The 13,809-nt window shown below is 37.3% G+C and overlaps 1 protein-coding gene across 1 annotated transcript in view; it reads left to right on the top strand.

The window, feature by feature from the left end:
- Positions 1-217: 217 nt before the first annotated feature.
- Positions 218-13,809, top strand: part of RIOK3 (RIO kinase 3) — a 28,032-nt gene continuing 14,440 nt past the window's right edge. Inside the window, exons 1-7 of the mRNA XM_004465115.5 lie at positions 218-616; positions 7,850-7,965; positions 8,548-8,693; positions 8,787-8,894; positions 9,022-9,131; positions 10,387-10,530; positions 11,224-11,351. Coding sequence (XP_004465172.2) covers positions 554-616; positions 7,850-7,965; positions 8,548-8,693; positions 8,787-8,894; positions 9,022-9,131; positions 10,387-10,530; positions 11,224-11,351 — 815 coding nt within the window. The 5' untranslated portion in view covers positions 218-553. The remainder of the gene's footprint in view (positions 617-7,849; positions 7,966-8,547; positions 8,694-8,786; positions 8,895-9,021; positions 9,132-10,386; positions 10,531-11,223; positions 11,352-13,809) is intronic.

A 13,809-nucleotide genomic window follows, 5' to 3' on the forward strand; every position in this document is an offset into this window, starting at 1 on the left:
ATATGACATATTTTACAAATTTTCACTTCCCCGCCCTGCCCCTAAATGACAACCACACTAACAACAAAACCCAACTGTCTTCTTCAGTCGCCTTCCCTTCTCTAAACCTGCTATTTCCGGTCTCCCACATCATCCCAGATTAGAATTAACTAAGGAAATAATGAATGACCAGAACCTCATTTGTTTTTGTTATTTATTAATTCAGCGGTTTCCAGGCAGAAGGAATGAAGAGGAGGTCGGGGACAGGGCAGAGGCTACAGTGAACGCACCAGCCACACGCGCCAGCACGCAGTGACCGGAAGTGCGGTCCGCTAGGGGCGGGGAAAGGTGACTTAAGAGACGAGCGGCCAATCAGAAGCGATTGCCCCACCGGTGAGGGCGGAAGAGAAGTGGTCTAGTTCCGGACGCGGCGGCCACCGCCGCCATCTGTCACCTCTGCTCCGGCACCAGCAGTCCGTCGCCCCTACCTCGCTGCCTGTCTCCTCCTCGGCGGACTCTGCTTCCCGATCCTGCCACCTCTGAGCCCTGTTCTTGTCGCTGGCTTCTTCCTCCCATGGATCTGGTTGGAGTGGCATCACCTGAGCCCCGGCCCGCAGCGGCCTGGGGACCCAGCAAGGTGAGTGGCGGTCGGGGCTGACATACCTGTCTTAGTTACCTGGGCTGGTTCTTTCCCGAAAAGCCCGGAGAGGGCTTCCTAGGTGACTGGTGAAGTAGTTGGGTGGGACCCCGGATAGCTTGGAAAGGGGAGAAGCGCCCGCGGGGCTTCCGGGGTGGGAGTGGGAAGAGCTGGGGGCTGGGGTTCCTACAGGCCGCAGTGGGTGTCTTTTATCTTTCTTTAGTTCTACACCTTGATTTCTGAATCTTTGTAACATAAGTTGAGCACGACTCGCTTACAGACGTTTATGTTTGATGGGAAACAAGTTCGATCTAGTTTTTCACGGGCCAAATGAGTCAGCGCAATAATACAAAAAAACACCCAAAAGGATAGAAAGATGTTTTAGGAAGCTGTTCCCTTAACTTGAACGAGTGGTTATTCTAGTTGGTAATTTGTTTTTAAAGTAGTAAGAAGTAAAACCAGGCACACCCTCCCTTCTCACGCTAATGCTCAGATAAGCACTACACACTGTAAAATGGGTTTTAATCCAATTATCTGACTGATTTTTAAAGTGTAAACTTTTTCCTAGACGGTAATGAGAAAAACGTTTATTTCACATTTTGACTGTGGCTTTCAGGCTCCTCTTTTCCACATACTTTTGTTGGAAAGGTGAAAAGACTCTTCTGTCACTTTCAGAGTTTGCTTGAGAGCAAGAGTGCTTCAATTGAGATTTTGAGTTCCTCAATTAAGGTTGAGCAGGAATCAAACTTTTTTCGTTTCATAATTGTTCTTTAGGTGCCAACAGAACATTTATTCCATTTTAAGGGTCACCTGTTAGTCTTTTTGGATCTTTAGGCTAGGTCTTAACAGAAAAAAAGGGGGGAGTCATTAGCTATTAAATAAAGGAAAATTAACTTTATAATAAAGTTCTCATCCTATGGATGGGAGAACTGTAGAGGGAATCTAAGATTGGCAAATTTGGTTACATGTACAGGTGACTGTGTATTTTTTTCCTGTGAAGGCCCTGATTAAAATGTTAAGATCAATAGACATAAAACTGTTACTAGTGAATATGTTTTCTACCTTTAAAATTCCTCAAGTTAAGTATCTATAAAAGCTGGTAAAAATGTCAAACGAGCCAAACTGCTCAGAGTACATTCCAACTTCACAAAAAAATTTCACTTACAAAGGCAGCAAGTATTACTTAATCCTTTCCTTCACTGAACTCATGGAAGTTCAAAGTAATTAGAGAAGCCTGCATGGAGGAGGTGGAGATTTGAGGAGAGAATGTTAAATGCCACTCTTAAAAATTATTGGGGATCCCAAAGAACTTTTGTTTATGTAGGTTATAGCTATTAATAATATGATATTAGAAAATATATTAGATATTAGAAATTAAAACTGAGAAATTCAAAAATTAGTCATTTAAAAAATTTTTATGTAAATATTTATTATAAATAATATTTGTATGAAAAATAATTATTTTCCAAAACAACAAAATTTAGCAAAGAGAGTATTTTCTGTTTTTCCAAATGTCTTTAATGTCTACATTAATATAAGACAGCTGGATTCTCAGATCTTTTTTATTCAGTCTGTTGTAATATGTTTTGGTTGAAGTATATGAAGAAAATTATCCACCCTCACAGAGATATATAGATTGATTATGGTAGGTGTAATCAAAGATGGGTAGTAAAAGCATAGTAGAATTACTGAGGGCAAACAGTGTTTCTCTAAAAATGCACTTATTTATATGCTAGACCTGCTAAATTAGAAAACTTTGAAAACACAGAATCCACAGGCACACATATTCTATTAGCCATCAGTGTGATATTGACATCACACATTAGACTCTGGAAAACTCCATTCCACTCTGTGCTCTTAAGAGAATGGAAGTGGAAAAGAAAACTCATGTCTTCTTTCTATTATGAAAATAAATTTGACCTTGCAGATCCCCTGAAAGGGTCTTGGGGTGGGTCCCAGGATGCCAGTTACAAAACACAGAATTGCTATTAGAGGCAAAAAGTTTTAGGGAATATTCCAAGTAGGGAGGGTTCATAAATTGTAGGCAAAAGTGAGGCAGTGTGTAGCTCTGTTGTAAAGAGGGAGCTATAAGAAATGGGTTAGTAGTAGTACTCAAAACTCTCAAAGTCATCAAAAACAAGAAAAGGCTGAGAAACTAATAGCCATGCGGAGCCTAAGGAGACATGAAAATAGACATAAAACTGGAAGATAAAAAGGATGTTAAGGGAAAACTAAGGAAATCTGAATAAAATATGGACTATAGTTAATAGTAATGTATTGATATTAGTTCAGTAATTTCACAAACCTACCATACTAATGTGAGATGTTAATATTAGGGGGAACTGTGTGGGGATATTTGGGAATTCTCTGTGCAGGTTTTCTGTAAATCTAAAACTATTTTAAAATAAAGGGTTTTGGTGTTTTTTTTTATGGGGCTAATATTATTTTTTAGACCTGGATCACTTTTTCCAAAAGTTCTTGTCTTGATATGTAAAATTACCCACTAAAATGTTCTGCCTTAGATTATATTTTCTGGCTGCATGGTTGGAAAGGGGACCTTCCTGTGGGTTATGGTTTATTTGCCCTCATCATGTTTACTGTTTTTTATTTTAGTTGGTTCTTTCCCCATAGTTGTCTGCAGTAAAACTTAAAAAGAAGCTCAGGGGTGCATCTTTAGGAGCTGGAAAGAAAAGGAGATTGTTACCCTCTCAACTGCAACAACCAAGTTTGGGACAATGTGGTAGTAGTGAAGAACCATAAGAAACAGAGTTTAGTGGTGGCAGTTTCACAGAGGAGAAGAAAATAGGATAGGTCTTGGAGTTCTTCAGCACACAGGAAAGAATCAACTGAAATGGTTATGGGCTTTAAAAAGGAATGTATGTGTTTTACATCAGATTTTTCCCCCAAGATTTATTTTATTTATTTATTTCTTCCCACCCCCTTGTTTTTTACTTGCTGTGTCTGTTTGTCTTGTTTCTTTAGGAGACACTGGGGACCGAAACAGGGACCTCTGATGTGTGAGGCAGGTGCCTGATCACTTGAGCCACCTCTGCTCCCTGCTTTGTTGTGTCTCTTATGTTTTTCCTCCCCATCTCGTTGCATCATCTCGTTGCTTCAGCTCACTGTGCTTGCCCATCGTATGAGCTTGCTATCTTCTTTAAGAGGCATCAGGAACCTCTGCTCCCTGCTTTTATTGTATCTCTCATTATGTTTTTTCTTCTTGTGTCTCTTATTGTGTCAGCTTGCTGTGCCTGCCCATCATACCATCTCACTGTTTTCTTTAGGAGGCAGCAGGATCTGAACCGGTGACTTCCCATGTGCGTCAGGAGCCCAGTCACCTGAGCCACATTCGCTTCCCTGCATCAGATCTTGATGCTATGGGGTAGTTTATGTTAGTGAATGGAATAGTGAGAAATAAGGTTGGAAAGCTAGAATAGCGCAAGATTACGGAGGGTCTCCCCCCTTCCTCATCTCCATAAGTTTATTATTTTAGTATTAATTAACCTTCTTTATTCTCAAGGGGCATTTGATTTGCTGAAGAGTAATAGATGATGACAGAGGGTTTCCTTAAGTACATCCCTGCTGCTCTTTGTTGGAGGAGCCTCCAGTAAAAAGCAACACCCTGCGCGCACTCATGCCAACTGGCCGGGGAAGCTTGAGGGCGGTCTGCTGCTTGCCTGGCAGCTGTTTGTGGATCAGTCTTTGAAGGTTTCTCTCAGAAAACTTTATGGAAGGCTTTTGAGTGCTGTTTTGAAGAGTTTGGATTTCATTCCAAGGCACAGGAGGTGGTAAACTTTTTGCAGTCTTTACTTATTTACCCTCATCCCAGAAAATTGCCTCAGTGTGAAGTAGCCTAGCTGAACTGGTCAGTATAGGTACCAGTTCTAGAGTCTAAGGTTCCAAAGAGAAGAGATAATCAGTGGAAGTAGGAAATTAGAGTGTCTTCTTCATACTTCACCTTCAGATTCAGTCAATTTTGGGAGTCAGTAAATATCTGCCTCAAAATAACAAAATACTACCTACCATTTTTGCTTCTTCTGAGTTGCTAATACATTCTTTTACATCATAGAATTAACTGGCCATGGGCAAAAGACTGGAATGCATCACAAGTGGATGAGCAAAGGGGCAGACTTCAAGATGGAGGAAAGGATTTTTGACTAGTAGGAATGTAGAAAGACACCAGACCTCTACAGCCTAGGGATAGTTTTGGCAGTTCCATTAATATAATCTCCAGTGTTTCCTGTAGGCACATATTATTCAGCAAATAACTTGAGTACTTTTTATGTCCCAAGCTGTGTGTTGGGCTCTGGGATAAGAAGGCCCCACCCATCAAGGGGCTCATGTTCTATCAGGACTGATGCGTTAACCACTCTAATACAGTGTTTACACAGTGGCATGGGGAAATCCTTCATAGAGCAGTTAGTTGAGAAAAATAGAGAAGGGAAAAACCACTGAGAAAAGAACACATGTGAAAGCGGGAGGGGTGACATTTTACCATAGTTCACATGTAATTAGTGTTTTTGGTATGTAATATATATGAGGGATGGGACCGTAAATATATGTTAAAGCAAGTTGTAAAAGGCATTCCTTGCTGAGGAATTTCGATTTTATATTGTAGACAATAGTGTCCATTCTAGGATAAAGTGATTAGGGAAGTAGTATAGCAACGTGGCTAAGAGTACAGCCTCTTGAGTCCTACAGCCTTGGTTCAAACCTCAGCATTTCATCGACAATGTTAGCTTGGTTTAAAAAACCTCTCTGTATCTCAGTTATTGGATCAATAAAATGGATATGATATTACAACTACTCAGTTGTTGTAGGGCTTAACTAATCTATGTAAATGATTGTATATTTGGCCAAGTGACTTAAATATAGATTATATTAAAATGTTGTCTGTTACACTGTTAGTCATTGTGAAATAGGATTGAGAATTCTGAGTTAGAGGATACATGTTCATTGGAACCTGGATCAAACCCAGCATTTCTAGGCTAAGGGCAGTATACTGGTCCAATTTTAAGTAACAAGAGAATCTATAGCCTTCCTTAACTTTTTTCAAGCTGTTTAAAGATTTCTCAGAAAGGAAGTAGAAAAAGGTACAGATTGATTTTTATAATCTGTGGCTGTGGTAAAAATTAAACAATAATATGCATTTATATACGGGAATACTGTGTATTGGGACCTTGCTTTAATAAACACTTGCTTTAATAAAATCTAGTCTGACAGAAACAGCAGTTAAGCAGTGGAAAAAGGTTTTACCTGCTAATTAAAACAAACCAACAAATATATTTATATCATGGTCCTGGTTGGAGTAGGGAATTGTAATGGAATATAATTTGGTGTTTTAGGAAGAATAATCTTTTAGCAAACTATGGAATGAATGAGGAGCTAGAAATAAGACCTCATATGTGGGAAGAGGTGCTCAACCACTTAGCTACATCTGCTCCCCAATGACGGGTTTTTTTGTTTTGTTTTTAGGAGGTCCTGGGGATTGAACCTGGGACCTCGTACATGGGAAGCAGGTGCTCAACCAGTTGAGCTACATCCACTTCCTATCGTTGGAATTTACATGTAGGGTGGAAAAGAATTAGAAAAGGATGTGTTCTGTGCATTCAAGGTGTGACTGGAAGGAAAAGGATTTCTCAATGATGAATCAAGAGCAGGTGGGGGCTGAAGGAGAGAGGTGTCAAAGAAGTGATGGTGCTAGTTACAGAATGGAAAAGATGAAAAGGAAAGTCATGCTTTCAGGGAAGAGTTGAGAGTTTGATTTGTGACATGCTCAATTTCATAATACAAGTGAAGCAGTTTCCATGTACATGGAATATTATGTGTTCAAGGAGCATGATGTATACAACTTTCAAATGTTTAGAAAATTAATAGGTATATAAGATGAATGGATTAATGGATAGATAAAATGATACTGCAAATATGGCAAAATGTTAAAATTGGTGGTCTGGGTATTGAGGGGTATGTTGGAGTTCTTTGTAAGGGTTTTGTATTATTTTCACAGCTGTCCTGTAAGTTTGAAATTATTTAAAAGTAAAAAGTTTAAGAAAACAAAAAGTAAGCTGGGTGGGAGAGAGGGTGGAAAAGAGTGTTCTAACAGAGAGGAGAATAAAGGAGAGAACAGCAAGATGGAAGACCAGATCACAAGGAGCTTTGTGAGCTATTTTAAAAATTGCCTTATCGTCGAGGCAATGGAAAACAGAGTTTTAATCAAGGAAATGGAACCAATCAAATTTGCATTTAAGAAAAACCACTGTGTTTTGGTGTGGTGAATGGAGACAAGCAAGACTGGAAGCAAAAAAATTTGGAGACTCTTATAGTAACTCTTATAGTAACCTGGTAATGGGATTATGATACTTTGGGTTAGACTTAGTGAAGGGGGAATGGAGAATGCTGGGCAGACTCATGAGATGCATAGACATCTTATTCAATATTAATGGTCTTACGTTAGAATATAGAATGTACTGATTTGCTGCTGCAAAATAATGTTTGCCCTTTCAAAAATTATGGATTGTGAAATCTACAGTTGTATTTCAAGAGGGCTAAGATAGTGATGTCATTGAGGAAGGCTGACTGGTTGCTCAAGAAGAGACTGACAGAATATTACCTTGCTTTGGTCATATTGTTCCATGAGTCTGTTTCTCAGTTTTTAAAGTTCAGATGCTATAGTTTTTGTTTTAACATATCTCAAGATGTATTGAGCTGGCTGACACCTACTTTTAGATTTAGAAGACTAAAGAGATTTTTTCAAAAGTTAATCATTCAGGAAGATGGACTGTGGTTAACAGTACAAATATGAGAGTGTTCGCTCATGAGCTATTAACAAATGTACAGTATAACAAATGTACAGTACTATAACAAATGTATAGTAATACTTAGCATTAATAGGTGGTATATGGAAAACATATACCGAGTGTATGCTATGGACCATAGTTAGTGGTAGTAGTCTGATCATGTTCTTTCATAATCTGTAACAAATGTTCCACAACAATGTAAGCTGCTGGTGAAGGGGGTGATTGATGTATGGGAATTCTGCATATTATGCATGATTGTTTTGTAAGCTCACAAGTTCTCTAATACAAATAAAAACTGTTAATCATTCATTTTGGGTCAGTTTAGCTAGTTTAAATTCTCAAAAGATAACTTTATTTCCAAGTTTGGGCGATACTTTATTTTATTATCATTAAATGGGCTGCTTTTTGAGGTGATTTTTTCCCCTCTTTTATATAGTGTCCATGGGCTACCCCTCAAAATACAGTATCCTGTTCTTTGGCTGATGTAATGAGTGAACAGTTGGCTAAAGAATTGCAGTTAGAAGAAGAAGCTGCTGCTTTTCCTGAAGTTGCGTAAGTAAAATTCACCAGGAACCTGTTTTATCTGACAGCTTATTGTAACAAGATTTAAAATTTGATTAGTGATTGTAATGACAAATAATTAAGAAATATTTTTAGCAAAACAGTGCAGTAGAAAGAGCACCATTCTGAGAGTCCAATTGAGTCTGTGCTTCTGTGACTGCTTTTCAGTAGGCAAACCACTCTTTAGTTATTTCATGTTAATGCAACAGTTAACCTAGTTTGTCTCCAAGTTAACAAATAGTGAGGTGGAATACAGTTTTGATCCAGTCTTTGTAGTTTATCTTTTCAAAAAAATTTAATCTCTCCTTTGATTAGAACAGAGAAAAGTGGATTCTGGGCCTCAGTTGGGATCTTACTATAGACCCTCTAGCTGTCTCTTGTAGTGCTCTTAGTCGGTCCTCTCACAGGTGCTTGCCATTAGTCAGGGCAAACTATTAATGGTTTGGTACAGTTCTTTTCCATTGTTTCTTCAGTACAAATTTAACTCTGAAAAGGTACACCCTGCTCTCATAATCAGTAGCATCAGTTCACACAAGCGCATTGTATTGGTTTATATTGCCTTATTTTGAATAGTGTTGCTGAAGGACCATTTATTACTGGAGAAAATATTGACACCTCCAGCGACCTAATGCTGGCTCAGATGCTACAGATGGAATTTGACAGAGAATATGATGCACAGCTTAGGCGTGAAGAAAAAAAATTCAATGGAGATAGCAAAGGTACAATAACTCTATTGTGTCAACTCCACTGGGTGGTAGAAAATGCTTGTAATGTGCTCCTAAATAACTGTTTCAACTGTTTTTACCTTTAAGTTTCCATTTCCTTTGAAAATTATCGAAAAGTGCATCCTTATGAAGACAGTGATAGCTCTGAAGATGAGGTTGACTGGCAGGATACTCGTGATGATCCCTACATACCAGGTATCAATATCTTTGAATTTTTCATTTGGTAGCTCAGTAAGATTCAAATGTCTTTTTAGACGATATTGAATGTGGCAATTTGGTCTTTTCTATTTTTATATACTTGGCTTGTTTTAATCGCCTTTAGCAAAACCAGTTCCTACTCCCAAAAAGGGTTTTATTGGAAAAGGAAAAGATATCACCACCAAACATGATGAAGTAGTATGTGGGAGAAAGAATACAGCAAGAATGGAAAATGTAAGTTTCAGAAAGTATCTATATCTAAATTGTGAGTTTTGTTTGAATAAACTAAAAAAATAAGAGTCTAAATTTAGTATCTTACATTTCTACTAATATCCTTTTTCCTTTCTAAAAATGTTTTAGATTTTTAGATGACCGTATAGCAATACCACAAAAACTCAGCTAGTAATGAAAATATAAAATATCTTGGAATAAATTTCTGTAAAATATAACTATGATTTACATTGATTCTAAAATTCAGAAATAGTTCTTATGAAAGTATTTACCATAAAATAGCATCCCTGCCCAAGAAAGAGATAACAGTGATTTCTGGGGGATAGAAATGGTGGGAGAATTTATTTTTTATTATATATCCTTCTGTACCTTTTGAATTTTTAAAATTTTACACATGAACTGCTCCTGCAAAATCAGAAAGAAAATGTAACTTTTAAAAAGTAGTGTTTTTCCTGTTTTGTAAATATTGTGATTAATATAAAACGTTTTGACTTTTGAACACAAATGTTAAGTAAGTGTATTATTAAATTTTATAAATTTTAGAAATATTTTAGATCTGACTTCAGACCTGGGCTGCCTAGTAGCACTTTCTGTCATATGGAAATGTTCTGTATCTATACTCTCCAACAGGGTAGCCAGCAGCCACATTTGGCCATGGAGCACTTGAATTGTGGCTGATACAACTGAAAAACTGAATTTTTACTTTAATTTTACTTAAAATTAAATATCCACATATGGCTAGTGACTACTTTATTGGACAGCCTAGCTCTAGAATGTAATTTTTAAGACATGGACATAGCTAGCTATAATAAACCACTCCTCAAAAATAATTATGAAATTTTATTTCTTTAATAAGAGTTGGTATAGCCTTTAAAATACAATATTGTATCCTTTGGCTAATGTAAAAGCAAGGTGAAAGCATATGCTAAAGGACCATAGATTTTAGATGTGATTAGATGTTTTCTATGCATAGAATAAGACTGTGTTAAATTGTTCAATTTTATGTCCCATGGAGAAACTTCTTCCTTTGGATTACAATTTCTTGGATGGTATTGCTCTCTTTTCTATTTAGTTTATTAGTGAATTATTTTTCTCTGTAATACCTGTGTGTTCCGCTTTTAAGGCATGATTATGTTCCAAGTAAAGACTGATCTTTTGGTTGTTTTTTTACTTTTTCCTATGTCCATTTTTGAAACAGATTTAAAATAGTTGGGTGCTAAATGTTTTTGTTTTGTTTTTTTTTGTTTTTTTTTTTCAGTTTGCACCTGAGTTTCAGGTGGGAGATGGAATTGGAATGGATTTAAAACTGTCAAACCATGTTTTCAATGCTTTAAAGCAACATGCCTATTCAGAAGAACGTCGAAGTGCCCGCCTTCATGAGAAAAAGGAGCATTCGACTGCAGTAAGTATTATTGGTTTTTTCCTTAATGGGAAGATTCTTCTTAGAATACCTTATATTCAGGAAACAGGAAAACCTTTATGTTTGATACCTTTTCGTGAAATTGGCTTTTCAAATCAAAGATGTAAAGAAAACTCAAGTGGATTTACAATTTGACTTACCAGATTTAACATAATGGTTATTAATCACTTATTCAAAACTAGCATCTTGGTGGTCATAATTGATTGAGACTATTTAGGGTACATTGCAGCTAAATGTTCAAGAATTTTTAAAAGATAATTTCTTGTTCCATTATTGATACAATTATAATAATGTAGTAGTCTCTAATGTTTTACATTAAAGAAGACAGTGCCTGCTATCTTGAGAACAACCTAACTTATTAAATCTTTAGAAAAACAAAACACTGAGTATTTTATGAGAGCTCTTTAAACTTTGGGGATAAAATAAGATTTTGACTATGCTTATGTTTGACTTTTTATGCTTCTTTTTGATACTCTTTCAAAGACATTATAGTTTGTGGAAAATTCTATCTTGACTGTACCATTTTAAGGGCTTGTTATATACCCATCCAGGTAAATTAACTAATAAAAGTAGGAAAACCAATATTTATTTTGGACATACAATATTGGAAATGGTTTAGAAAGTATTTTATGTTTAACAGACAGGCATTTTCACTTATAGTACTCTCTTTTGCAGGAAAAAGCAGTTGATCCTAAGACACGTTTACTTATGTATAAAATGATCAACTCTGGGATGTTGGAGACAATCACTGGCTGTATTAGTACAGGAAAGGAATCTGTTGTCTTTCATGCATATGGAGGGAGGTAAATGAGCATAATACAATACCATCATGTGAACACCCCCTTCTCCCCAATATTAATGGATTTATACAAAATTTAAGTTAACATTTTATGGCAATCAATTTTGAAATTGTTACTGTAGAAAATCTAGACAGTATAGGGATGTATAAAGAAAAACACAATCATCCTAATTCTACCACCCAGATAAGCCTTAATAATTTTGTATAATATCTTCCAGTCTTTCTGCTATGCATATATATTACCTTTTACATTATCAGAATAATACTCTCTAAACATTATGTTTTTAAAGAAATTTTAATGTATGATCCAGCCTCCAATGTATATTTCAATTTTTAAAAAGGATAAAAAACTTATATAGTATGATTTAAAAAAAAAATAGCGTTTTTCCTGTTTCATAAATATTGTGATTAATATAAAACATTTAGACTTTAAAGATTTATTTTTATTTATTTCTCTCCCCTTCCCCCCCCCAGTTGTCTGTTCTCTGTGTCTATTTGCTACGTGTTCTTTGTCCGCTTTTGTTGTTGTCAGCGGCATGGGAATCTGTGTCTCTTTTTGTTGTGTCATCTTGCTGTGTCACCTCTCCGTGTGGGTGGCGCCATTCCTGGGCAGGCTTCACTTTCTTTCGCGCTGGGCGGCTCTCTGTACGGGTCGCACTCCTTGCACATGGGGCTCCCCTACGCGGGGAACACCCCTGCGTGGCACGGCACTCCTTGCGCGCATCAGCACTGCGCATGGGCCAGCTCCACACGGGTCAAGGAGGCCCGGGGTTTGAACCGCGGGTCTCCCATGTGGTAGATGGACGCCCTAACTGCTGGACCAAGTCCACTTCCCCATTTAGACTTTAGAACTCAAATACTATATTTGGGATCTTGGTTTTCTCATGTAATAGATCTCTATTACTAGCTTGTATTTTCCCTTTTTTTTTTGGTAATAGCACATTCTGTTCTGTGGACATATAGGAATATCTTTGTACATATATCTTGGCATGCTTTGCAAATATATCCTTATGCTAAATTCTTAAGAATGAAATTGCTGGGTCAAAGACTATATGTATTTTCCCCTTTCTAGTTTAATAATGGAAGTTCTTATTGAATGAAGAATATCCAGATTTTGCTAGCTGTTTGGGCATCTGAGTTGGATATTTTAGCAAATATCTTTTGCAAGTTAGTAAAACTAGAGAGCATTATATATATATATATGATTTATTAAGATAAAATTAAATCATTTTATTTCCTTGTATATTACACCAGAGGTCAGAATTCTTGAATTTACTTTTATTTTTTTAATGGTTAGGCAAATGCAATGGCACTTTCCCTCTGAGCTAGACAAATCTGCAGATTATGTATATTCTCAATATCAGTAGAGATTCCCAAATTACCCTCTCAGAAGGTTAACCAATTTATACTACCACCAGTGCTTCTTATTATCAAACAATATTTTTTGGTGGCATGAAAGATGAAAAATTTTAACATTTTTATATTTGGATGAGCATTTGTTTAGTTGTGATTAAGACTGCTTTATTGGCCATTTATATTTCTTTTTCTTGCCAACTGCCTCATTCATCCTTTGTCTATTTGCTGTTACATTTGATTCTTTGATATAATGAATGATCTCTCTTTCCTTTTGGTGGAATTGGTATTGTTTTTGTTTTGTTTTTGTTTTTAAGATTTTATTTTTATTTATTTCTCCCCTCTCCCCCCTGCCCCATTGTCTGCTCTCTTGTGTCCGTTCGCTATGTATTTTTCTGTGTCCGCTTGCATTCTCAGTGGCACTGGGAATCTGAGTCTCTTTTTGTTGCATCATCTTGCTGCATCAGCTGTCCATGTGTGTGGTAACATTCCTGGGCAGGTCGCACTTTTTTTGCGTGGGGCAGAAGCACTCCTTGCATGTGGGGCTCCCCTACATGGGGGACACCCCTGTGTGGCATGGCACTCCTTGCGTGCAGTAGCACTGCGCATGGGCCAGCTCACCACACGGGTCAGGAGGCACTGGGTTTGAACCCTGGGCCTCCTATATGGTAGGCGGATGCTCTATCAGTTGAGTCACATCTACTTCCCTGGTATTATAATTTATGCTACCATTTGCAAGTTAGCAAAACAAGAGAGCATTCCATTTTCTTTTGCTGAGAGTAAATGCTTTCAAAAGCTTGTGTTAATTTTTTGTTGCTGCATAAAAAAATTGCCACAAACTTAGCAGCCTGTAATGTTTATTTATTTTTTCATAGTTTCTGAAGGTCAGAAGTCCTGGCATGGCTTTGCTGGGTTCTCTGCTTAGGATCTCACTAGACTGTAATTGAGGGGTTAGCTAGGATGCATTCCTTTCTGGAGCTCAGGATACTCTTTCCTTGACACAATTCAGTTCCTTGGAACTGTAGGACTGAGGGCCTCTCTTTCTTGCTGGCTGTCAGCCAGGTGCTGCTCTCAGCTCCTCTGTGTCCCCACAGAGCCTTGTTATATAA

This window comes from Dasypus novemcinctus, chromosome 16 (assembly GCF_030445035.2).
Source record: "Dasypus novemcinctus isolate mDasNov1 chromosome 16, mDasNov1.1.hap2, whole genome shotgun sequence".
In the NCBI taxonomy this organism is placed as follows: domain Eukaryota; kingdom Metazoa; phylum Chordata; class Mammalia; order Cingulata; family Dasypodidae; genus Dasypus; species Dasypus novemcinctus.